This window comes from Aquila chrysaetos, chromosome 2 (genome assembly GCF_900496995.4).
Source record: "Aquila chrysaetos chrysaetos chromosome 2, bAquChr1.4, whole genome shotgun sequence".
In the NCBI taxonomy this organism is placed as follows: domain Eukaryota; kingdom Metazoa; phylum Chordata; class Aves; order Accipitriformes; family Accipitridae; genus Aquila; species Aquila chrysaetos.
The window spans coordinates 75,956,831-75,980,279 of record NC_044005.1 but is presented as its reverse complement, the minus strand read 5'-3'; the positions used below and the strand labels follow the sequence as shown (position 1 = coordinate 75,980,279).

At 42.7% G+C, this 23,449-nt stretch overlaps 1 protein-coding gene across 6 annotated transcripts in view; it reads right to left on the bottom strand.

Moving 5' to 3' along the window:
- Nucleotides 1–23,449, bottom strand: part of FILIP1 (filamin A interacting protein 1) — a 109,789-nt gene that overhangs the window by 24,848 nt on the left and 61,492 nt on the right. For 5 of the 6 annotated variants that reach the window (XM_030005992.2, XM_030005984.2, XM_030005983.2 and 2 more), the window contains 2 exons: nucleotides 21,414–21,587; nucleotides 19,116–19,294 (listed from right to left, as the gene is read on the bottom strand). In XM_030005992.2, coding sequence (XP_029861852.1) covers nucleotides 19,116–19,294; nucleotides 21,414–21,587 — 353 coding nt within the window. Of the gene's footprint in view, nucleotides 1–1,461; nucleotides 1,722–19,115; nucleotides 19,295–21,413; nucleotides 21,588–23,449 lie in introns of those variants that run through there. The other variant, XM_030005997.2, reaches the window with a different exon arrangement.

Below are 23,449 nucleotides of genomic sequence, written 5' to 3'. Positions count from 1 at the left end.
TGAAGGCTGCTTCCTCCCTGGGGAGCCAACAGCATTTCTGCCACTCACACAGCAATCCCAAGGAAGCACTGGGAAAGCAAATGCCTTCGGAAGCTCGTCTTTCCACTTCAACCCTAAAGAGTTTGCTACTGCATATGCAGAGTTAGAGAGACTGGACAACTTCCTAGGGGCAGCTAGAAAGCTGCTGCCCATTAAGTGATGTGAGAGGCTGCTTGCTAGAATCTTGGGACAATGAAAACCAGCAAGAGGTGGTTTAACTTAATAAAGGAGTTCCCTCTTCATTTTTTTTTTTCCTGTTTAATGTACAACAGCTGATTTTGAAGATTATTTTTACAGCCGCTGGGAAATCCTGCACATGTCAGGACTATTTCTCACTGCTTCTGTGTTTGGGGCCAGGCTGAGATACCCAGAGGCTGAATTTCACCAATTCTGAGCACTTACAATTTCAGCTAAAATCAAAGAGAGCCAAAAGGCGGTCAGGCTCTCTAGGAAGCAAAACAATCAGGCCTAACACTCAAGTTGGGCAATTCAAAATTAGGTAACACTTTCAAATCATCAGCTTCAGTCCTTCACTCACATCCATCTCAACTGAGAGAAGAAAGATGTAAATGAGATCAGACCCCATGGCAAGAAAAAGGATAAAGCACATCTGTGTTACTTTCTCCTTTCTATCCATTAAACTTTAAAGGCAAGGAACAGAGACAAATGTTTGAATGACCTTGCTACAGAATTCCCGAGTTGCTGTTCAGTTTATCACAGGATCAACTCTGAAAACAAATAAAAACTTGGAAAAAAAAAAAAAGTTATCAGCTCTAGTAACTCTAAAGACAAACTTTTGTGGCTATTTACTATACAAAGTTGAAGTGTAAAAACCTGCCTATTCTTCACTGCTGAATTAACTTTTGAGAAGGGATTGTATCAAATTGTATCAAAAGCAAATTAATATTCTTGCTACTTCAAAACTACATGACAGTTCCCAAATTATACTGAAAGAAAGAAAACATTTTCTTTACTTATGAGGACACATTGCTTGTCTTCTACAACAATTTTTTCTTCCTCCTTTTGTTTCTAGCACTGATTCTGTAAAAGTTAAAATCCACTTAGCTGAAAGTAGTTCATTTGCGTTGAAACTGTCTCACTTCAACTGAACAGTGACTAAAGGCAGTATTTTGGAATAAGAACGCTTATTAGATTCAGTGCCCCAGCACCTTTGCAGCACCTTGTTCACCTAAGAAAAGCACCAAAGATCTTAAAGAACACGAAACACGAGCAAAACCCGTTCAGGCTACAAAACAGCATTACAACGGGACGGGCACTTTTTTCCAGCCCCCCAACTAAGATATCCACATTAATTTCGCAGGTCAGAGGAGGGGAAGGGGGACGAGCAGAAAGCATGCAAACAGCATCTGTGAGAAAAGGAAGCAGCAGCAGCGTTCAGCTGAGAGATGAATTTCGCCAAACCTGTTTCCGAGCTGCGGTTATCCTTCCCTGACCCCTCGATGCGCTGTCCGGGCGAGGAAGCCCAACCCGCAGCACAACCCCACCAGGTGCACCTTCCAGGGCTCCGGCCAAACATTAAAAATCAGCTCCGGGTCTCTCCGGCCCCTTAGCGCTGTTCTGCCCCGTCCAGCCCGGCCGGAGCCGGAGCCGGAGCCGGAGCGGCGGAACGGGGCTGCGGCGGGCGGGCTGGCGGGCGTACGCCGGGCATCCCGGTCCCCCCCCCCCCCCCCGGAGGCAGACCCCGCTCCAGCCTCCCGCCGGCGCCTACGCTTATGCCCAGTCCATTAACTAGTGAAGTGCGCATGTACAAGAACAATTAGCACCGCTCGAATGGAAAATAAATAAATAAGAAAATCCGAATGACCTTACCTTATAATAAAACTTTTTTTTTTTTTTTTAAATCATTAAAAAGGAAAATTTTGCGGCAGGACAGACCCCGCGCCGGCTCAGCGCCCCCCCCCCGCCGGAGGGACGGCTCTCTCCCGTCGCTGCCGTGCCCCCCCCCCGCGCACGGCAAGGTGACGGCTGGGCCCGCCGGGGCGGGGGGGGCCGGGGGCGCAGCGCGGTGCCGGAGCAGGGGGAGGGGTGGAGCCGCCGCCGCCGCCGCCGGCGCGCCTCGGCGGGGCAGGAGGGGTGGGGGGAGTCGGACGGAGGCGGTGGCTCGCTTCTGGCAGCGCTTCCTCTTAGCCCCGCTTTCGCGGAGTTTATTATTGACAGCCCCCTCCGGGGTTACAGTTTATAGGTTAACGATTAAGAGAGAATAATTTGATGGCGGAGAAGCCTTGCGAATTGCTTTCGCTTAACGGAACTAGGATGCACAAAAGCCATGCTTCCCAGCCCGGGCTGCCAATTCGTTCCTCTGACTCAGGAAAAGTTGCTCTTGCTTTTCTCTTGTCCTCCTGGGGTTTGAAGTGACAGTGCTACTGTTGGTGAGCACTGGCTGATCTGAAGATCAGTTGATAAAGGCATGAACACGTGAAGAAAATCCCCTGTGGATTTAATATACCTGCGTATTTGGGTTTGAAAACTCATGCGTAGTAGCAAGGCTAACTCAGAGAGTCTGCGTGAGGTCTGAAAAGCACCATTCTGCTAGCTTCCTGCATTAAAGAAGTCCTAAATCAGCCCTTTTGTTCCCAAACCAACATAAAAGGATTTGGGGATTCCTTCTATTTACCTGACGATTCCCTAGATTGCCCACGGTCACCTTTACAGTCAAGGGGAACTAGAAACCACTCTTTCCTTTCCCTTCTCCTTCCCTTTCTCCTTCCCCTTTTCTTTCCTCTTTCCGTTCCCCTTCCCCTTCCTGATCACCTTCCTCTTTTCTTAAGAAGCTTGTAATATCCAAAAGCACTGAAAGCATATCATGTCAAATATTATTATCCACAAAAAATGGACCAGTGTGTGTTTACATTTTTGAGAAACTATCTAATTTTGTGTTCTTTCATTATTTTTCTTTAGGACCCTCTCCTCATTCAGCATGCAGGCTGGACAGTGCTCATTTGAAAAGCAGGTGCTTAATGATTGATTTTATGCTCTTTATTCAAGGCCCTATTTACCACACACTCTTCAGACTCTGCTGAGAACAAAATTATTCATTTCTGGGTGGGAGAAAGAAGCACAAAGGGACTAGGGTTTTGCTTGGGACCCTGCTCCGGGGTACACAGGATGGGGTTTTCAGAGCGCTGCAGGGTGGGTGCTGCTGCGTGTGCTCAGATCACAGCCCCACTTGCCTCTAGCTCAAGAGCGGATGCTCCAGATTCCTGCACGTCAGAGCCCAGATCTCCAACAAGCTCCCCAGAATGAGAATCAGTCTTAGAGAGAAAAACATTCACAAGCCATGTAAATTAGCTTCACATGACTTAATTAGCACCATGTAGGAAATCCGTCACACAAACTCACAGGGGTAGAGTCACATTTTCCAGGGAAACATATACCAGCCTTAATCATTCTCTCTCTTTTTATATTCCCCTACTCATTTACTAAATACTTTCCAAAAGATGATGTTGGGGTCCTACAGAGAAATTGTTGCCTCCTGTGTGCAAAGCTGGTGCATCTCAATATGTTTCTATTTTTCCAGTGTCAGACGAAAGGTTTCGGTACGAAACTTGTGTTTGATTATGCAATTACAAATGATCACATGCATCAAGCAGACAAATGTTCTGCTTAATCTACTTACCCTGTCCTTTGAAATCCTAATAACTGTTCTGGTAGAGCTACATATTCTTTAAAAAGAGGAGATTGCACGCACAATAGCAAACACTAAAATAGATATCCACCATCAAAATTTAATGATGTGGCATTATATTGGCACTTAGGGAGATTGTTGGAAGAGTTTAGATCCTTTAGATTGCCTGCATAAAAGTCTGCACTCTGAGTTAACAAAATAATTGATAGCAATAGCAGGTTGTCAGCCTCGAGGCAGTTTGATACTAGAAAGGCACAGAGCACTTTGCAAGCGAGTTTCAAAACTATCTGCTGACAGACGGGTTTGACTGTGATCAGCAGCTGAGAGCAAGGCTCTGCCCCGCCAGCGCTGCTGGCTCTGCAGGAGGATATCTGGTCACACACCCCGTCCCAGCTGGCTCTGGGCTCTGAGCTCGTTGTACAGCTCGTCCCAGTCCTGCTGCACCCAGCATTCAGGCCCAGGCTCCTCCTCACCTCTGCACTCTATTTCTAACCCCCACCTCTCCCAAATCCGCAACCCTCCTAGACGTTCCCTCGTATCTGCTCTGGCTCTTCTTTCATCCGTGATGCCACACTTGGGCCAGGCTGGAACTGCAAGCGACACATCTTCCCTCATCTGTGTTTTCATGGTCTTGGCTCAGAGCAGAAATTTCAGGGATGTCAAGAGGATCCTAATATTTATATTAGGAAAGCAACTTTGAGTTTGTAGCAGTCAGCTTGGTACAGATGTGACATGAAGAAGGGAGGGGACACTGGGGGTGCAGGCCAGAAGGGATCACCTGTCTCACAAAGTCCAACCACTCACAACCACAGCAGCTGTGCAGTGGACTCCTGCCCACACCACAGACCTCAGAGGATTACCTCTACCCATCACAAATTTGGCAGCAAAAAACCAGCAGCCAGAACTATGACGTGTCATGAGAAGACCAGAGGGTGACTGAGGGCATTGCCAGTGTCCCTACGTGTCAAGAGATGTGTTAAAGGGAATGCCCGGAGGACGCCACAGAGCCTGGCCCAGTCTAAGCCACTGCCTCTCGCCCTGGTGCAAGCAGAGTCGTCAAGAAATGCGTGGTGTCCTCCAGAGGATGGCACATCATAAAACCACAGAATGGTTGAGGTGTGAAAGGACCTTGGAGATGTCTAGTCCAGCCCTCTCCAGGTCCAGTTAGAGCAGGTTGCCCAGGGCCTGCTCGGCTTGAGTCTTGGACATCTCCAATGACAGAGACATCACAACCTCCCTGGGAAACCTGTTCCAGGGCCTGACCAACCTCACCTTGAAAAAAATCTAAATTAGGCTGGATCACTAAGACAAGGCGATATAAAGTTGCCTCATGATAGTCACCAGCGGCAACTGGGACCACCAGTGATCCCCAGAGGGGACTTATCCCAGACTGCCAGCTCCCTCAGCTTACTCTGCAACTTAGAAATAAAAGCACAGGGAATGTGATCTAGAGTCACTGAAGTTGTCTGGATGTGAGCCAGCAGACAACTGGCTGCAAGACTTGGTAGAGAAAGTGCAGCGTGGTAGTGGTGAGCTTACACACCTTGCACTAGCTGACATACGTCTGTACCACCACCAGACTTCATAATTAAAGTATTCTCCATCACCAGTCCAACCACTCCAGGTACCCACCACTATGGCACTACCAGAGCTATAGAGGACATCACGTAGGATGTCACAGCTAAGGTAAAACACTCCTTTATCAAGAGTATCTTCACTTTTAAGTCACGTTAAAGGCTGGGAAACTCTAACTTGCTCCTCAGAATTTCATTAATCTTTTTGTTTATGCTTTCATTGGGATGAAGTAGTCCAAGAAACACATTCCTAAGTAAAGCAGCACTTGCAACATTGTGAGAACAGATAAGAAAAACACCAAGAAATAAAAGCGGGGAGGGAATAGATAGGAATCTCAAACTCCACCTCACCTCTGAAAGTCAGAAATTGTACTGTGCATCTGGCACAGTTGTCTGCTATAGAGGAGAGTAACCGGGAAGCAAAAGGTGGAATTGGTTTAGCTGTTTAATGATGTGCTAATAGACTACACATTTCTTTGATAAGTTGCTCCCTTTAAAAATTCACTAAACTCTGAACAGCAATGGATTCCTCTTGTGGATCTTAGAGACTTGTAACAAATGATTGCCTGATTATAAAATTCTCTGTAAACAGGGCTTTGTAACCTTTCCAGCAGACCGCCTTGCTCTCTGTTGGCTCTTTATCTTCAGTGCAGAAACATATGTAACGTTTATAGCGAAGGCAGCGCTTGCAACTCTCTCCAAGTTCTCTAACATGTTACGAAAAGCCCAAATATTTCTGTTTTTGCAAAACAAAACTTTTCCTAAATTTGTGTTTACTTACATACATGAAAAAGTATACTGTGTTGCTTGCCAGACTTAATTTTTTTTGTTTGTAAAACCTTCAAAGCAGTGAAAATCTTCCATCATTATTTTGGTTTTTTTTTTTCTCCTTTTGGCAAGTCAAACTCATTTGGTAAGTCAGACCTGTCCTCCACTTTCTACTTAGCCAGTTGCCTACTCTTAGCGTAATGGGTATTAATGAGTTCAGTAGCATCTTGATAGAATGTGAAAACTTTGAATATTGCAGGAGGGGAGAGGCTGATTTTAATTTGCTGCTGAAGATACAGTGAACAAGGTGATCCATTGGGCCTTTTGGAGACAAATAAATAATGGAGATAAATACAGTAAATTCTTGAAACATGACTGTAGGAAAAACCTGAGAAAAAGACTTCCAGTTGGACTCTGTGCTGTTATATCTCAGGCAATACATTTTATATAGCATACGTCATGCACTCTAAGAAACTTCATTTGGTGAGCTGCACTGACAACTGGCTTTGTTCACCTTTGTTCTTATTTGAAACAGGTTGTTCCATGCAGCTGTTAAAGAAACCGTGCACGCACACACACATGCACACACATTTGCACACAGGCTTTTTTATTACTCCTCAGATCTTTCTAAGTCAGTCATGCTGCCTAGATTTTAAATTCTTTTTCTCTTTGCAGCATGAAAATTGCCCTACATTAGGATCTGCTGCCTTTTATGGAAGCATGATTCAAAAGTTTAACCAAAGTATTTCTGGCTTTGTTTTCCTTTTCCACTTTTTTTCCCCCTTCTGGTTTTCTGCTTTCTTAATACTTGTGTGTATCCTTTTGATCTCTGGGAAAGCTCAGTATCTCCAATACTGGTGGATCTCCCAGAAGTACAAGTGATTACAGCTGAAGTAGAACCCATCTATGTCAAGGGTATTGTTTTTAAGTATGATTTCATCATCATTTTGTGAATAAGCACCAACAGTGTCATAGAAGCAGGCTGTGGCCCTTTGACCAAAGCATCTCTGGAGTCAGGGGAAAAGGTGTCCAGGACCTCAGAGAAGTGCACACGGCAGGATGGTGCCTTACTGCCTGCTGTGGACCTGCCATTTTTAGCACTGGCTGCTTCACGTATCCGTGCTTTATCAGAGCACCCCACTAATGCTGTCTTTACCTGCTCTGGTCTCCACCCTTGTTTTTCTAAATTACTCACTTTTGATGTGCTAGGTGTTCATGTGGAAAAATGACGTTGAGGAACGAGCTTGAGGCTTTGAGGGCAGGGAGAGCTGTGCCTGTTCTCAGCTTACCAGGAGAGACTTAGTCTTTTGGCAGTGTCTTGGCCTTTTTTGCACAGCCTGGGTCTGGAACATGAATTAAGCCTGACTGATTTTCACCTGTGTGATGCTTTTGTTCTGTTGGCAGCTGGCTCTCTGTTGTTGCCCCTTCTGCTGCCTCCCCCTCACCTGACTTCTCTGACTGTGGGTTTACAGAACAGAAATACTCCATCTAGAGATAAGTCACATTTTTAAGCGTGACAATAAGTAACTCATAAAGAACAGTGGTGAATATTCCCTTACTGGAAACTGACAATCAAGGCAGAATTACTTTTTTCCCTAAAGTGTATCATCTGTTGGTGCAAACAAGTTCTGGGAAGTCCCAGTGCCTGTGCTCTACTGCATTAAGCAACATCATCAATATGATGCCTTCTGCTTCATTTTTGCTGTATTGTTCTTTATATGTCTTCTTCTGCTTGCAGCTCGGTCTCTTTTCTATCTTCTCTCTTCACCATCATTTTTCCCTCTGTCATCCACCTGGAAGGCTCTACAGTGCTCTACTTTTGCCAACAGCTAGTTCCCCTCACCACTCCTTCTGTTTTCATTAATCTCTTAATTCAGATCCACTTCCCATATTCTTTGTCTTGTGGCTGCCATCCCCTGCCCTAAACCCGCCTCTTTGCTATTCCTCATCCTTTACCTTCCAGTTCCATCAGTTCAGTTCCTGCCCCATCGCTCTAACTCCTGCTGACCTTTTCTGGACTTCCTTTTTTTTTTGTGCTTCTTCTCACTGACCTCCTCAAAGCAAGGTGATCCAGTGACTGGGACTGAAAGGCACCTGAGTCCTGCATCTAAAACTAAAGGTTGTCCACCTCACTGCTTCCCATTTGATACACCACTGAAAGAATGTATTTGATAGAGTGAATAAAACAAGTGGGCAGGAAAAACAAGAGAAAACAGGGTCCAAAGAATCTCTGCTTTGTTTTAGCATCAAGCAACCCAAGTGATGGTGTCTGGAGTCACCATGACAGGGTCTCAACATGGGAAAGTGTTCAAAAAAAAAAAAAAAAAAAAGAGTGAAGATGTTTAAAAACTGGATTTAGGAAGTAGCATCATTCATATAATTGCACACACTGGGCTAGTCAAGCGTGGAAAAGCTCACACAGCTGTACAACAGCAATGCAGCTTGAGAGTAAGAGTCTGCTCAAGTGGAGTCAATATAAAAACTCCATCTCCCTCAATGCAGGTTCTCAGATTTTCTTAGAAATACAGGCTATGTCTGCACTGGTTTATATCATATTTGGCCACCTCAGTCACAGCTTGACATAAGGATTAAACAATGCACACTTATAAAAGTGGAGAAAAATAAATAATCTCATGAAGATTCCTTCTTGATTTTTAAACATGACTTCCTGTGAGCACTGTATTCAGTGATTTAACAAATAATGAATCCTTAGTAAAATTTTCAAATGCTGTAAAAGAGCAGTCAGCGGCTGCTTTTATGAGCTAAAGAGAGACTGATGGATTTGAACAACATCAGCACTGAGTAATCCTGGCTGTCACACCACATCCTAATATTCTGTGTCCCAACCGTCAGTCTGAAAGGCTGTGAAGGTATTTCCGTTAATTTTCATTCCAGGACCCTCAGCTCTTGCCCTGAACACAAAGGAGCACACAGCTGCCCACCGCATCCATCTCACAGCCCCACCGTTGCCAGTGCTTTTTGCCCCTGTGTTCTGGAGGTGCAGCATCAATGGACCCCCCCCCCCCCCCCAAAAAAAAACCACAACCAAACCCACCACAACCCTGAAAAAAAAACCCAAACAAAACCCCCTACACCTACACAAAGCTTTTCTACTACCACATAGCTAATTACTACAGCTCATGCAATTCTTAGGTTTGCTGCTTGCATTAGAAGATTTGTGTCTATTGAGAAGCAATTGTAGAAGAGACTGTCCCCACAGTCACAGCCCACTCACCGAGGGGCTAGATTCTCCCGAGATCTGAGCCTGCTATTTTAACCTCCTGCTTGTAGTTGCTTAGAGCAAGATCCAAAAAAGACTCACACAGATTTTTGGAATGCAATTAATGAATAATTTAAAGAGGGACAGATAAAAAACCCCAACCAAACACCACCACACACATAAATCTGAATGTTCATAGGCACCTGATTTTTGGGCAGATCTGTATCTTGGTCACCCAAACTTGCTGTTGCACATCCTTGGAAGTCCTATCATCTTGCCTGAGCTGAACATCATTCTCCACCTGAGGTTATTTGTGCCTCATGAAATACATGTCTTTACACACGGAACAGCGAAGGGCTTGTTCTGAGGACCAGGGAGACATGGGCTGACCACAGCCATTGCACAGGGATGGGAGCCATAGGTGCTTCCATTCAAAGGAAGAGTTGGAAGGGGGCTGCCTCTTGCACCAGCGCTTGTGGACTGCATTACTTGCCCAGGGAGTGGCATACCTGGTTTTATTTCTCTCCTCAGGCTGAGATAATTCCAGCTTGCGCTACCTCTTTCCAAGATGATGTCCTGACCACCAGCCTGTTCAATGTTTGGATGGCAAAAGGGAAGGACAGGGAAAACTTATGTACCCAGATGGAGAGCAAGCAAGGAGAAACCGGGCCAGTTTCATACAGTAAGTGTGAATTAGAAGGTACTCTTCTTGCGTCTACTTGCCTTAAAATTTCTTTCTGCCATGTCTGTGTTGCCCTCTGAATAACTGCAGGGCTTATGCATCCTGGCCCTGTTGTTTTCTAATCAGGTATTTGGTTGTCAGCTGTTGACTTCCACTGAGCATCCTTGCTTACAAATCACTATTATTTTTTAAATGTTATAGTGACATAAGTGTAAATGATACCTCACACACAGAGAGAGGCAAAATCCGTCTGCAAAAGCTTGCAGCCTCCTTGGTAGAATCAATAGGCAATACTGACCAAAAATAATTCAAAATACAAAGGCGTTATTTGGCTGTAGAAATTATGTAAAAATAATGTAGTAATAAATTATTATCATCATAAACAGAAATGCATATAGAAGTTATATAAAAATATAGTCATACAGGAAATAAATATTGTTGATAAGTTATTTTGCTGGAGAGCAAACTCTTATCCAGGAGCTATACCTTCACTCAAGAAACTGCTGAATGTAATACATTTTTATACATATATACTTCTACAGGTACACACACACACACACACACACACACACACACACTATTTTAACATTTTCGGCGTTCCCACCCTGGTTCTCATTAATCCCATTAATCAAGAAGAGCTCTACTGACTTCAAAGGAATTGCAACAATGCCAGCTTTGTGCTCATAAAATCCAGCGTCAAGTTGGCATTTTTACGGATTAGTTATTTCCTAAGACCTGAAGAAGCTGGATGTAGACGGCTCAGTGTGCTAATGATGGGCACAAAGCAACGCTGCTTGCCACCGAAAGCAAGTTGGGCCAACAGTACTTGGTCTGTCAGGTCAGGACATGAGCCAGTCAAACCAGGACACACTCTTCTCCATCGTAGGATTAGCGGTGCCCACAGAGCGTGAGCTGTGCAACAACAACTGCAAGCAGCAGTGCCCTATCCTCCACACCACCCGCCTGTCTTTCACCAGTATGGACACTGTTTTGCCCCTACTGTTTTTGGAAACCAGGGTTGTATCCCAGCCAGTAATTTGCAAAATGAAAAAATGTTGAAAGCTATGCATCATTTTAAAACAAGTTAAGTCATCTAGGAAAAGCCTGATATTTAAACGATGAAAGAGAGTATGTCTATCCCTTTCCAGTTCCTCTGAAAATAAACATTTTAAACGGAACTGTACAGGAACTTTCATCCTGTAATATATATACTTGTCACCAAGAGATACTTTTTCACTTATGACATAATTGCTATCATCAGAAAAGCATTGCTGTCACTCTGCTATAATTTAGCCTCATTTTCTGCTGATTTCTTTATCTTTTCTCATTAGGGCATTACATATTCAGCTACGTTACTATTAATCATTCCCTAATATAAACAACTGGATAACAGAACTGTGTGAGTAATTGATTTTTCAGTTCCAGAGCTGAACCAAAAATTAAATAAGAATTATCAAAGAAAAAAAAAAGCTTTATTTTTCTCTCTCATTCAAGTGAAAAAAGTTTCATGTGGATTTCAGTGAAACATTTGTTCATCTTGAACAAGTAATTTAATTTCCATCTTTGTCATTTTAAAAAAAGCACCACATAGAGAGGACCATATCAGGGCACTGTTCACCAAACCAACAAGTGAAAAATCTTCACTTTTTGGAAAATGGAGAGACCTGGCCCAGTGAATTCCTGTGTCTGGGGGAATTTGAATACCCAGGCACTGACCTACAAGAAGATTGTCATCCTTTTGGTGAAAAGAACTCAAAAAGTATGTGACTTGTAAAAGTGGAACAATTTTACCTGGGAAGAGTGGGAAACAGACACCCCAAGAGACCCAACGACATGCCCAGGAAGGCCTCCTCAGAGAGGTGGGTTCAAGTCTCAACAGGTTGACGGGAGAATTGAAAGTCTCCCATGGTCTAGGTGAGTGGCATAATCACAGGGTTATTTGATATGGTTTTTTGACTAGCTGGTCTTGTGAATTAAGCCACTAGATTTTCTTTGATGACATTTATAATAATTATCTTACACCCAAAATGGCATTTTTAATGAGTTTTTAAAAAAATTAGTTGAAACAGTAGCTATGGCAACATAATATTATAATCACAGGTGCTTTACAAATATATGCTGAATTATACATTTTGCATTCTGCATTTCTTCCCCTTCACAGTTGCACAAGCTTTGGCAAATTTCACAAGATCGTTTGGTTTGGATTTTTGCACCACCTGGGTTTTTTCTTCTGCCTTAAGATTTTCCACATATAAGCCTTAAAAAGAAATTAAAACTGAAACGATGCAAATATAAAACTCATTGTTGGTATTCTCCACTGCTGGTGGAGATACTGCAGGAAGGAGAAGGGATGCACAATGTAGCACCCATCTTGGGAAAGAAGATGGAAAAAGCATTACATCTGTTTAGGGTTAGGAAAGCTTCTATATAGGCTCACTGAGTCAGAATAACCCCCACCCCAAGTCAGATGACATCTTGAGGTTCTTCACACAGCTTAGTGGGAGTTATCATCTGACAATGTAGAACAGGTCTTGAATATTTGTAAGGCATTAATCAAAATAGTAAGTCTTATACTTTGCTAATCAGTCTGTACATCTCTGCACAGGTAAACTTCCATTTAAACATAAAGCAAATATCCAACATGTTCAAGCTTGAGTGACTATTAGCATATATTTATACTTGTAAATAAGTGGCATCTATCTAAATTTTTTAGAAATTCACTGAAACCTGGCACTTCAACTGAAATCTGTTTCTAATCTTTCTGAATGAGGAAGCAATTTTCCCTACATGACCCCGATTCAGTTCTTGTTTTCTTTGCCTAAAAAAATGACAACTTAGAAAGATGGCCTCAGTAGAGCTGTGAACTGATATTTATTTCAGTAGTATAATAACTCTGAAACATGCCAAAAGCCCCTTAAATTGTTACCTATTGCACCCTGGACAGAGTTTGGGTTCGTGAGTAGATTTTGAATGAAGTAATTTTTTCCCCCAATCTGACCCTGGGAGCATTTGAATTGATGATTTTAGCAAGCAAACTTGCTAGGAATAATGAACTACATATAGTTTTGTATAATAATTCTCTCTCAAGGGCTGTGAAGCTGATGCCTACTTAGAAAAAATTTTGGAAGAATAGCTGAAACAACACATGATGCCATTTTATATAATCCCAGAAGTGACTGAAAGACTGGACAGTTTTGAGGACTATCCAAGTGTGAAGAGATGGATTTGGATTAGTCCCAGCTCGTGGCAAGCCTCACATTGTATAAGACTCACAATACTTTCATATTGTTTCTCCACAGTCCGATGTGGCTGTTCTTTCGTTTTTAAATTACCTTTGGAGCCGTTTTGTTGGAACTTGGGACCATATTCATTAGTTAAAACATAAACTTCGAGCAGTCGCTGTCTTGCAGTCAGCTAGAGCTGTAAAACAGGACCTGCAAAATGGATGATCTTCAGATTTACTTAGCTGTGCAGAAATGGTATTTGTCATTGCCAGGTTTTTTCATTTATTTCTTTTAATAGACTACCACAGAATTTGTGATCGGTGGTCCTGTCAATATATTACATTGACAGAAAATAGCCAGTGTTTCCAAACCATACAGATAGCATGTCAGTGTAAAAGAAAAGAATAAAAACTGTACTGTGGCCCTTGTCTTCTACATTATAAGATTAAAAGTTTAGAGATGCATTTACTGAAAAGTAGGCAGAGAGTGACTCAGTGCTCTACTACAGCCAGTAATGTGCAGTAAGATGAGTAACTACTGTATGCAATGGTGAATTCCCACAGTCCCATTGGGCTGGCTTTTCCTTTTTTTGGGTCACAATTTGGAAACCAAGACACAGAAACAATCACCATATGAGAAAAAAGTCAGAGTACAAATATGGCTAAGAACTCTTGGAGAAAAAAAATAGCAAAAATCTTTCTGTAAAGTAACTTGATTTCCAGACTTTAAAGGAATCACCAACAGGTTACACAGTTACAGGCCAAAATCTGTGCTATATGTTTGCACCATACACCTCACCCCAATATCTCTGTATGGGGTTATTCTTACCACAGAATTTGGCCTTAAACTGGTAAATCGCAGAGATTTATTAGCCCTGAACACTTCATACTTTTGGCTTGATTGTTCTCTAAACAAGTAACTGATGGATACTCTGCCCTGCTGTCTTCCTGCCAGCTTCTTTATTTTACAATCTCCATAAAAATCAAGAGAAAATGCAAACTGGAAAGGTAACGCAGACAAAATCTCCAAGCTATGTCACACTCCAGCCTTTACACTTGCTTTGGTCCATGAAATAAAGGGAAACAAAAAGGCAAGCACTTCCCAGTGAAAGGTTTGGTGCTGCCGTCTCGTGGGAAAAGGGAGAAGGGGAGCTTTGGTAATAAAAGCAGAAATGCAAAAGGGAAAAAAAAAGATTTTCAAAACTTGCTAACATCAACACTCCCATTTTTGTTTCAAGACGGCTGTGTGCTTTATTGCTCGCAGATCAGTTTCCTTTGCAGGTGATGTGGGCCCAGAATTACATCACCAGCAGAGCAGCCAAGAGCATCTCGGTGCCAGGATGACCGAAGCCGAGAGGAATGTATTATCACAGACCTCCGAGGGACTTGCCAGTGCATTCCTTGCTGGGGGTGCTGCGATGGGGGAGGCAGAGAGGAGACAATTTTACACGAAGACTGAAAGGAAACTTTGTGGAGGAAAGATCTGGGGTCACAGTCCTGCTGTCTCCTTTAAGCAGATCTAATTATGGCCATGTACTTCAAAAAGAGGGTTTAACCAAAACCAGATTTAGCAGGGCACTGCTTAGGAAGTACAGACTGAATCCTTGGCCTTGCCTTTGAGGAAAATGCGAAATGCTTCAGCGCACTGGGAACACTGTCGATGTGGTTGTAAAGAATAATTTGAAGCTGCAGCAAGGGAAGCAAGAGCCAGTTTAAAATCCTCATCACTTCGATGAAGTCTTACAATCAAATGTGACTAAACATAATATCGATGCTTTCAGACAGACAGTACTTACATTAGATACTGGGTGTGTGTTTACTGACACATTGTGTGGTGGGGTAAAAGAGTCTCGGCAGTCTCAGGGATCTTGCTGGAAATGATCAAATTACTCACAAAAGACTTGCACAGATCTCCCTTAACGAGCTCCAACAAAGCCTTTCTGCCACATCGCACCCTCTATTTGGCAAACCACGTCCCATGCATATGAAAGCAACTCCCTCCTCCCCCCGTTTTTGAAGGCTTTCAGGCGATTTCTGCCATCCCTCCTGCAGGACAGGCTCAGTGGTCCTCACCAGAAGCCTCTTTCTGAACCATTAAAATCAATGAGAGCTTTCCAGCGCTTTTAATAGCAGCAAAATGTGCTGTCAACAAATGGGATTAAAAGAAGAGTACAAGACAAATTGTTCAGAGATTAGCACCTCTAAAAATGTCAGGATTTTAAACCCCATCTCCTAGGTCGATCAAGAGGTCGAAGCAGTGCCGAGGTTACAGTGAGCTCTCCCCTTTTCCACCAGAAGAAAAAGCCCTGCTGTTCAAATAAAAAAGTTTATAATTGATCCTAAAGATTTCTCCCCTCCCTCTTCCAGTTCCCTAAAGCAGAAGGCAAGAGGGCTAAGACTAGGCCGAACAGAAAACAACCGAGCACCTCTTCACATTAAGCCTGCTTTACACCAGAGCTTTTTGGGGTTGGGATGCTGCTGCATGGTCTTCTGCTCTTCAGGTGTTCACTGCAAGCCACGTTGTCAGTGCAGCTCCAGTCAAACCCCTCATTCTCCACCTGCCGGACCAGAGACTCCTTACCCCACCGACTGCCACCAAAGGTCTCCCTCTGAGGGGGCCCAGGGGCCTCCAGCTCTTCTCCTTATTCCTCCAGGAAGATGGCTGCTTTTGGACTCCCGGGGATAGGAGATGCCCAAGGACAACTTGATGTTACGGAACCGCAGCAGAGATAGGCAAGCGTGGAAAAGGGGAATTTTCATCGAATCATAAAAAAAGAAAATACTATCCCTAACTTTCAAAACATTCCCATCTTTAGATATAATTATAGCATACTATAGGGAAATCAGCAAAACACTTCAGACACCATGTCTGTGGTGGTCTTCCACTAAAAGTACCAGATTTCTTTCATCTCCATCTGGCAAACGGTTGTCACTACTCTTTTCCTGTAACATGCCAACCTTTTCCACAACCTTTCTACAGCTTAGTTGCACTTGGTGTTGCAGAGCCAACACCAACAGTCAGGCCCTCCAGCTTTCTCCATTTACCCCTCCTAGCTGTCTACATTTTTAATATCCCCATGTACAATTTTGTCTTTTTTATTTTTTATACTTTTCATGCATAATTATTCTTGACAAATCATGTTTTCCTGTTACTTTCTTCCTGTGCAAGGCTGAAATAATTAGTCCCTCATAGTGACTGTTTGCTTTCATATCATGTTGTTGTGGATGGATTAGAGACAATGTATGAAAGTGTATGTAAAAATATATTCCAAAATAAATACATTAAAAGAGTGCTAGAAATACATTAGAACTGAGGTGTATTTCTGCTCTTAAAGAATTTCCCTTTTTATCTTGTTCAAACTTTCACAGGACAGCAAAAGCAGATGCGGCCTCTAAAAGTTGGTGTGGACAGCAATGGTTAGGAAAGATTGGTAAAATACTGTGAGGAAAGAAATTACTCAAATTACTTAGATCCAGCACAGAAATTATTACTGCTCTCTTTGTACCAGACTGCTGTGAGATGGCCGTCCCACAGGACTGTTCTTCCTCCTGCTCACCCTGTCTCATTAACATTATAACTGCGAGTGCAGCGGAGTGGCTGACGGGCAAAGTTCACCTCCGTGTCCCTTTTCTGTTTCATGGAGACTACAAGTCTGTTCAGCTCTTAATAAAATAACCCTAAGGCCTCAAAGCACCACAGTAAAACAGATTATATATATAGTGGTACTCATAAAACAAGAATGCCTATGCAGGACCCTAAGAAATGCTTTTGGGCAGGTCAGTTCTCTGTCCCAATATGCAGATTAAGTGATTATGGGAGGTTTTTTTATGTTTTAACCTATTGCAACTTAATCTTTCCACTACAAACTCTTTCTTTTTGACAAAAATCTATTGCTGATTGCCACTGTGGGACTTTCCTGAGAAGTCATCCCATCACCCTCTCTTTCGCTGTGAATATAGCCCTCAAAGGATACTACTTCCAGTTTTTAATACCCACAAATATGTGGGTGCAGCCTCAGTTTCATGTGCACACAGCAAACAAAGATAAGGAGTTGAGATCATTTAAGACTATACACTAATGAGTGGTTTCCAGCCCATCCTGATTTTGCTAATCTGCTCTGCAAGTGATCGGGGAGGAGGACCCTGAAGAGGGATGGACATGCACGCTTCGTTTTCTATGTTTAGCTACCTGCTATGTTCTCTGCTTGGTTGCTACTAAACTTGAAATTAATTTCCTCATTAGTGCCTTAGACAAACAAAGTGGATTAAGTAGCAAACATCAGGTTTCTGGTGTCTCTCAACATAAATCAAGAGGGCTTCAGCACTGCAATTCTCCCCCCCACCCCAGGCACCAGTACAGAGGCACTGGCAACTAAAGCCGCTGGATTTAGTTGCTCTTAAAGATCGGCTTTCAATAGAAGTTCAAACTCAAATTCTGCTTTCTTTATTGCTGTTTTTCCAAAAATTGTAGAATGTGGAAAACCTGAAGTTTAAAAGACATGAAAGAGCAGGAAGAGTATGAAAAAATGCCCACAGAGATGGGACTTGGTATCTTAGCAGTAGTAATGTGAGACAGAAAGCTCTTTAATCAGTTCATTGAAGGAAGTCAGTTCAAAACAGGTCATAATCTTAGGCTATTTAATGGCCTTCACGAGTTGAACTGGAATAATAAGAAGACACCAATTGTCAAATTAAAGTGAATATAAAATGTAAAGACAAATGTAAATGGTATTTTAATACCACTTTTTTAGCATTTTAGTTGCCTGCATGTCCACACATACAGGGATACTGAGCACAGAGAAAAAATGGCATCTATGAGAATCAGATGTGAAATTGCTCCTTACTTGGAAATACAACAAATTTTTTATTTTCTGTTAAGAGAATCAAATTGCTAAGATGCAGAAGTATTTTTGTCCTTTAAAGTTTGCTAATCAACCCAAGAAAACAGAGACAAAAAAACCCCCAGCTATTTAACCAGGAAATATGGTCACTGTAGCTCATGTGCCACCTACTCAAAGTTGGCACTGAACTGAGCTCAGGAAATACACTAAACAATTTAGCTCCTGGCTTTTTGCAAATGTCTGCCACCAGACTGTGGTTTCCTCAAAAGCATTTCTTCTTTGAACTTGCCGTATTTTTCTCAGAGCTTTTTTTTTGAAAAAAAAAACAGAAACATTGTGGATTGATTTCAAGCAGTTTGGTACGTGCATGAAAATTTCATATTGAAAAACTGAGGCTGTTACCGAGTGCTTATTCTTGCTGGTAGGTGCTCTTTCTTTTCTTAGAGACTCAGAGAACAAATTACTCCAACAAGGAGGACAAACACTTGAAGAAAAAAACCTGGAGAATATGAGACTGAGAGATAAACTCTGTAGATAGTCCATCGCAGACTGGGCACATTTTAAAAAACATGAAAATATTTTCTTCCAGGGGAACACAGATCTTGCCTGAGGCATGCATCTTCAAAAATATGAAAAATAACGCAAATGGTTTGTGACTTTGCCAGCCTAAATGCGTGGGGCATGGCAAAGCCCCTACCACTTGTGTGCCAGTATCCTAATGTGTGTTGTGGTTTTCCTTACCCTGTCCTCCTGCTGTGACAAACAGTGCCCTGTCCTTCACAAAATGCAGTGCTTAGCTAAGCAAGCCAGCCCCAAACTTGGCCAACATAAATAACATCTGATCAAAAGCTACCAGGAGGTGAACCCAAAATGGGTATGAGTAATTCATAACAAAATCATGCCTTAATTCAAGGGCACACTACAGGAACATTCAATGGTATTCCTCCGGCTCTAGACTTGCACAGTAAGGTACTTACTAATAACGTGAGTGGACCGACATTTACAAATGGTTTACACATACGTTTAGTGTCATTTAAACACAGAAAATACCAGACCATGTCACTGCTGAACCACAAGCACTGGGACACTGGGGATACTCTTTGCACCATCTCAGGTACTCACCTCTCCCGCTCCTGTTCCAAGAGGTTGGTAAAGTCATCGCTCTTGTTCATGTAATCTGTATGTTTATGTTTCTCATTTTCTAGCTCATAAACTGTGCGGCGATGGCACTTTTCTGCCAACAGGAGCTGTTCCAGCATGCGCCGATACGTCTCTTTCTGCTTTTCCTCAAGTCTGTCCAGCTGGATTGTAGGAAAGGAGAATAGACTGTTTTAAAGGTCTCCTTGCTTACTTCATCTGATTTATTAACCAACAATGTTGTGTTTGGTAAATGCAAGTCCCATAATTTTATGTCTTGGGCTTTACATAAAGCAGTGACTAGAAATAAGAGTAACTGTCCTGTAAAAGTAATGATTTCTTTGGACAGCGTGTTTGCAATAAACATTTGCGCGGTTTTCAGATACACAAAGGACAGAACTCCACTTAGTTTTAGGGTAACAAATAATATTGTTGTAGTGCAGAATTTCCCCTGTGGTGAGGTGCTGTGTACACTTTCCTCATTTCACACGGGAAAAGCTGTAGCAAATGCCAGGGCAGGATACACGCCCTCAGACCCTGGGAGGCTGAGTTCACGCACCTATATGGGGACTAGACACCTATATGTGGAGCGTAAGGTGTAAGCTCAAGGCTGAAATTTGAGTTATGCATCTTCAATGCACCTGTAGGACTGCTGAGATAAAAAGTCTAAGCTATTTAGATTCAGCACAGAGTCAGTTTCATATTAACAAATACAATTCATTATAAGCCGTAGGCTTTTCCTCTCAGCCTGTTTTTTGACAGGAATTCCTCTTTCTTTATTAGAAACACTTTACCTTTTTTGTCTTCTGGGTGTTTTTTATTACGTTAATATGCCAATTGTTATTCAAACAAACTCTAAGGCCAGGGACGTGCGTCTAAAACGTTGCCAGGGCACTCTGAAGCCATCACGGCTATTCATGTTGCTCCTTTCACCGTTTCTTGGGAGCAGATGACAAACACCATCCTCCTCCCTGCCGAAGCAGCCTGCAGCCCTGGCATTTCTCTTCTTGCCTGCCCCTGGCACGGCAGCTGGCAGAGCCTGCCCTGCCCAGTTCCAGCCCTTACCCTGTGGGAATTGCATCTTCCTCCTCCCTGGCTGCACGGGGCAGCTGTTGTTTCACAGGGTGCCTCAGCAATCTGAGGGAAATAAGAGAGCAGGAGGACCACGGCGATTTGCTCTCCAGAAGTTGACCACAGCAGTCAAAGTAAAGCAGTCATTGCATTTTATAAAGGAGCCAGGTTGGGTTCAGCCTTTGAGAGTAGATCCTTTGCACTTAGGAAATTTTGTCACCATCCTATTTTAGCTCCAACATAACCCCTGTGGACCTACACATGATAAAAGTTTTACACTGAGGTCCCTATCAAATTATCAGCTTCTTTAGACAAAAGCCCTGCTAAGCTCTTTTAATCTTGTTCAACAGTATTTCATGCATGCTCCCACATGCTAATGTTTACTTTCCTTATTTACTATCATCCCCAAAATTCCAGAAGATGCTTCAATAAGAATACACAGTATAAAGTTAACCTGTGGTAGACACAATTCCTGGTGAAAGAATTAAATGTTCTAATAGGAGGAACGATGAAAATTTGGACAGGCACTACAGTATATTATATTGTATGTTGTTGCATGCTCTTTCTCCATGCCCTGGACTGTTATGAAACTATAAACATGAGCAGTGGCTGTTTATTTTGGCATTCACCCTGGCCTCAGACATTCCCAGGTCTATTCTACATTCATTTATTGCTTAGATTTTAAAGCAAGGGATCAAGTCCTACAGGTCTCTTTCAGGGGCTGAACTGACTTTGCAGTCCTAGAGCTTAAGTGATGTCAAATGATCGCAGATTTATGATCCCATAAATATGGTCAAAGTCAATCTCTGAAGGTCTTCTTTTCCTAACTACCCACACGATAGTGGTCTAGTATGCCAAGAAAATCAAAGAGTGCTTACCAGTGCTGCAAGCAGTAGAGGTTGGAGCCTATAATTGAAAGGAATTTAAAAACCAGAAATGTAACACCCAGAGATTTTGTTCTTGCTTAACGGCACCAGCCCTAAGGAGCATACAATCTCTTTATTGTTTGTGTTCAAACCGAAGACTTTGCTTACAACCTATTCTGCAGTCGAGTGAACAAGAATATTCAATTTTTCTTCAATTTCTTGACATTTGTACAAATGCTGTGTTATCCCCTTGCATGCTTTGCACACATCCAAAATATGTAGAGTCTTACTTCTGGTTAGGATTCTGCCTGCACAGACATAATGATGTAAATCAAGAAGTCATTACCTCTGAAATTGGTTTCTCATACACGTCTTCCCCTATAGACTTTTCTTGGGCAAGGATGGCGTCCCTGTGTAGCACTCGGAGCACGTTCTCTGGAGCTGCAGACCCATAATGAGCTTCTAAAACTTCAGGTTTGGTTTTCTCTGTCTTCAGCATGTGGATCACATCCTCCCTTGCCTGTAACATTGCAAATCACTACCATAAGCCAACCTATTAACCAACAGGGAACACAGGGAAAATAGGGGCATTTCATATGTACAGACTGCATACATAAAAACAAAATAAATTAGAAGAATGCCAGGGTGCCCATGCAAATATAAAAACTTTGGGAGATATCAGAGTAAACATGATCTGTGCAATCCAAATGTTGTCCTTGTAGACATTAATTATTCTATTCCTGCCTGCCATTACATTTGAATGCTATGAATTTTTATCTGGGTTGCAACTATAGCCAGGGAACATCATTACTCTTCATATACTTTATCTTATTCACTGCCCGTGCTGTTCTCTGACTGAGGTAAGGAGGTGAGTACAACAAAGAGCACAAGTGGGCTGAATTAATATTTCTCAGACAGCCTTGAATCAAGTATTTCCTAGTCATTCTCTACCTGACTTTATGACCAAATATTCTCTTCAAGTAACTTTTAAAATAAAGTTTTCTAACTTTTGTTTGTTTAAACAAACCCCTAGAACCGTTGCAGATGCCGGCTAACTGGCGTAACTGGTGGCAGACCCAAAGAGGCTGAGCAAACCCTCCCGGCAGCGGAGGAGGGCTGCTGACGCTGGAGCAGGGGCCGTACCTGGGAGCAGTGGTGCTCCTGTGGCCACGGGGAGCGCGGGTCCCAGCTCCTGCTCCCTGCCCTGGGTGGGAGCCCCCAGTTTCAGGCAGCACGAGCAGGCATCTGGGCATGATGAGACTGCTCTGCAAGGCCACCTGGCTATGAATAAGGGGCAATTTAGGGCTATGCTGCGGACAAATGCTTAATCCTGAGCTCTGTTTCTAATGATACTCGCCAACATCTGTTAAGCCATCTGTAAAATGAGGGCAGGGCACTTGCTTGTCCTTCAAGGCAGGTTTATAAGGCCATGATCCAGGCAGCAGCTGTAAAAGGTACAAGTTTTCGGTGGGCAGGAGGGACCTCCCCAATTTCCCTGAAGAGCATCTCTCCCACAAGCTCAAAGGGAGGGAGGGCAGAAGAGTACAGGCATCAATTTTTCTCTTGCCTGCCCTTCCAACACTCAACCCATGTGAGCTTGGGAAGCAAATTAAGGGCTAAGGAAAGGTTCAGATATTTTAGGAAAAATCCCTTGCAAATCCTGCCCCTATGTAAGCAATGACTGTTTAGGATTTATGAACTGACCAACGCTTCATGCTTTTCCACAGTGTTCATAATGGCACTCCATATTATCCCTGTAGCAAATCTTAAATCTTTACCTAGTACCACAGAGGCATTGCAGCTCTACAAAACCACCTGCTTTTAAAGTGAGCAAGGAAATAATTTCAGGAAATGGTAAAGACCCTTTAATCTTTTTTTTAATAAAAGAGTAACACGAAAATAAAACCAAAAATGAACTTGAAGCAAAGATCATGCCACCCAGTTGAGAACTAGCCCAATTATAAACAGCTAGCTGTAGGGGCTTACTCAGTACATTTTGTAACCTTAAGTAAAAGCTTTGTGCATGTCTGCAAGATACAAAATACAGACTGGAATGGTATTAATGTTGTTTCAGCATGAGTGTGGGAAAGGTGCATCACTCATGGATGTCAAAACTAAAAGTGAATTATGTGGGCTATTCCCAAAGAGTGCCAAAAGAGCATGTGCACCTCACTACATCATGCCGCGGAAATACGCCACTCTCAGTACAGGAAAAATGTTATTTTAGGAAAGTTTTAGACAGGTTTGAGAATATATCATTTTTTATAGCCCTGTAAAAATAATAGTTATCTTAGTGTCTTCTTTACTATGAGGCCAATGCTTCTATATTGAAGAAAAAGCCTTTAAAAAGTCTAATAGCATAGCATGGGACTCCAGGGGGAT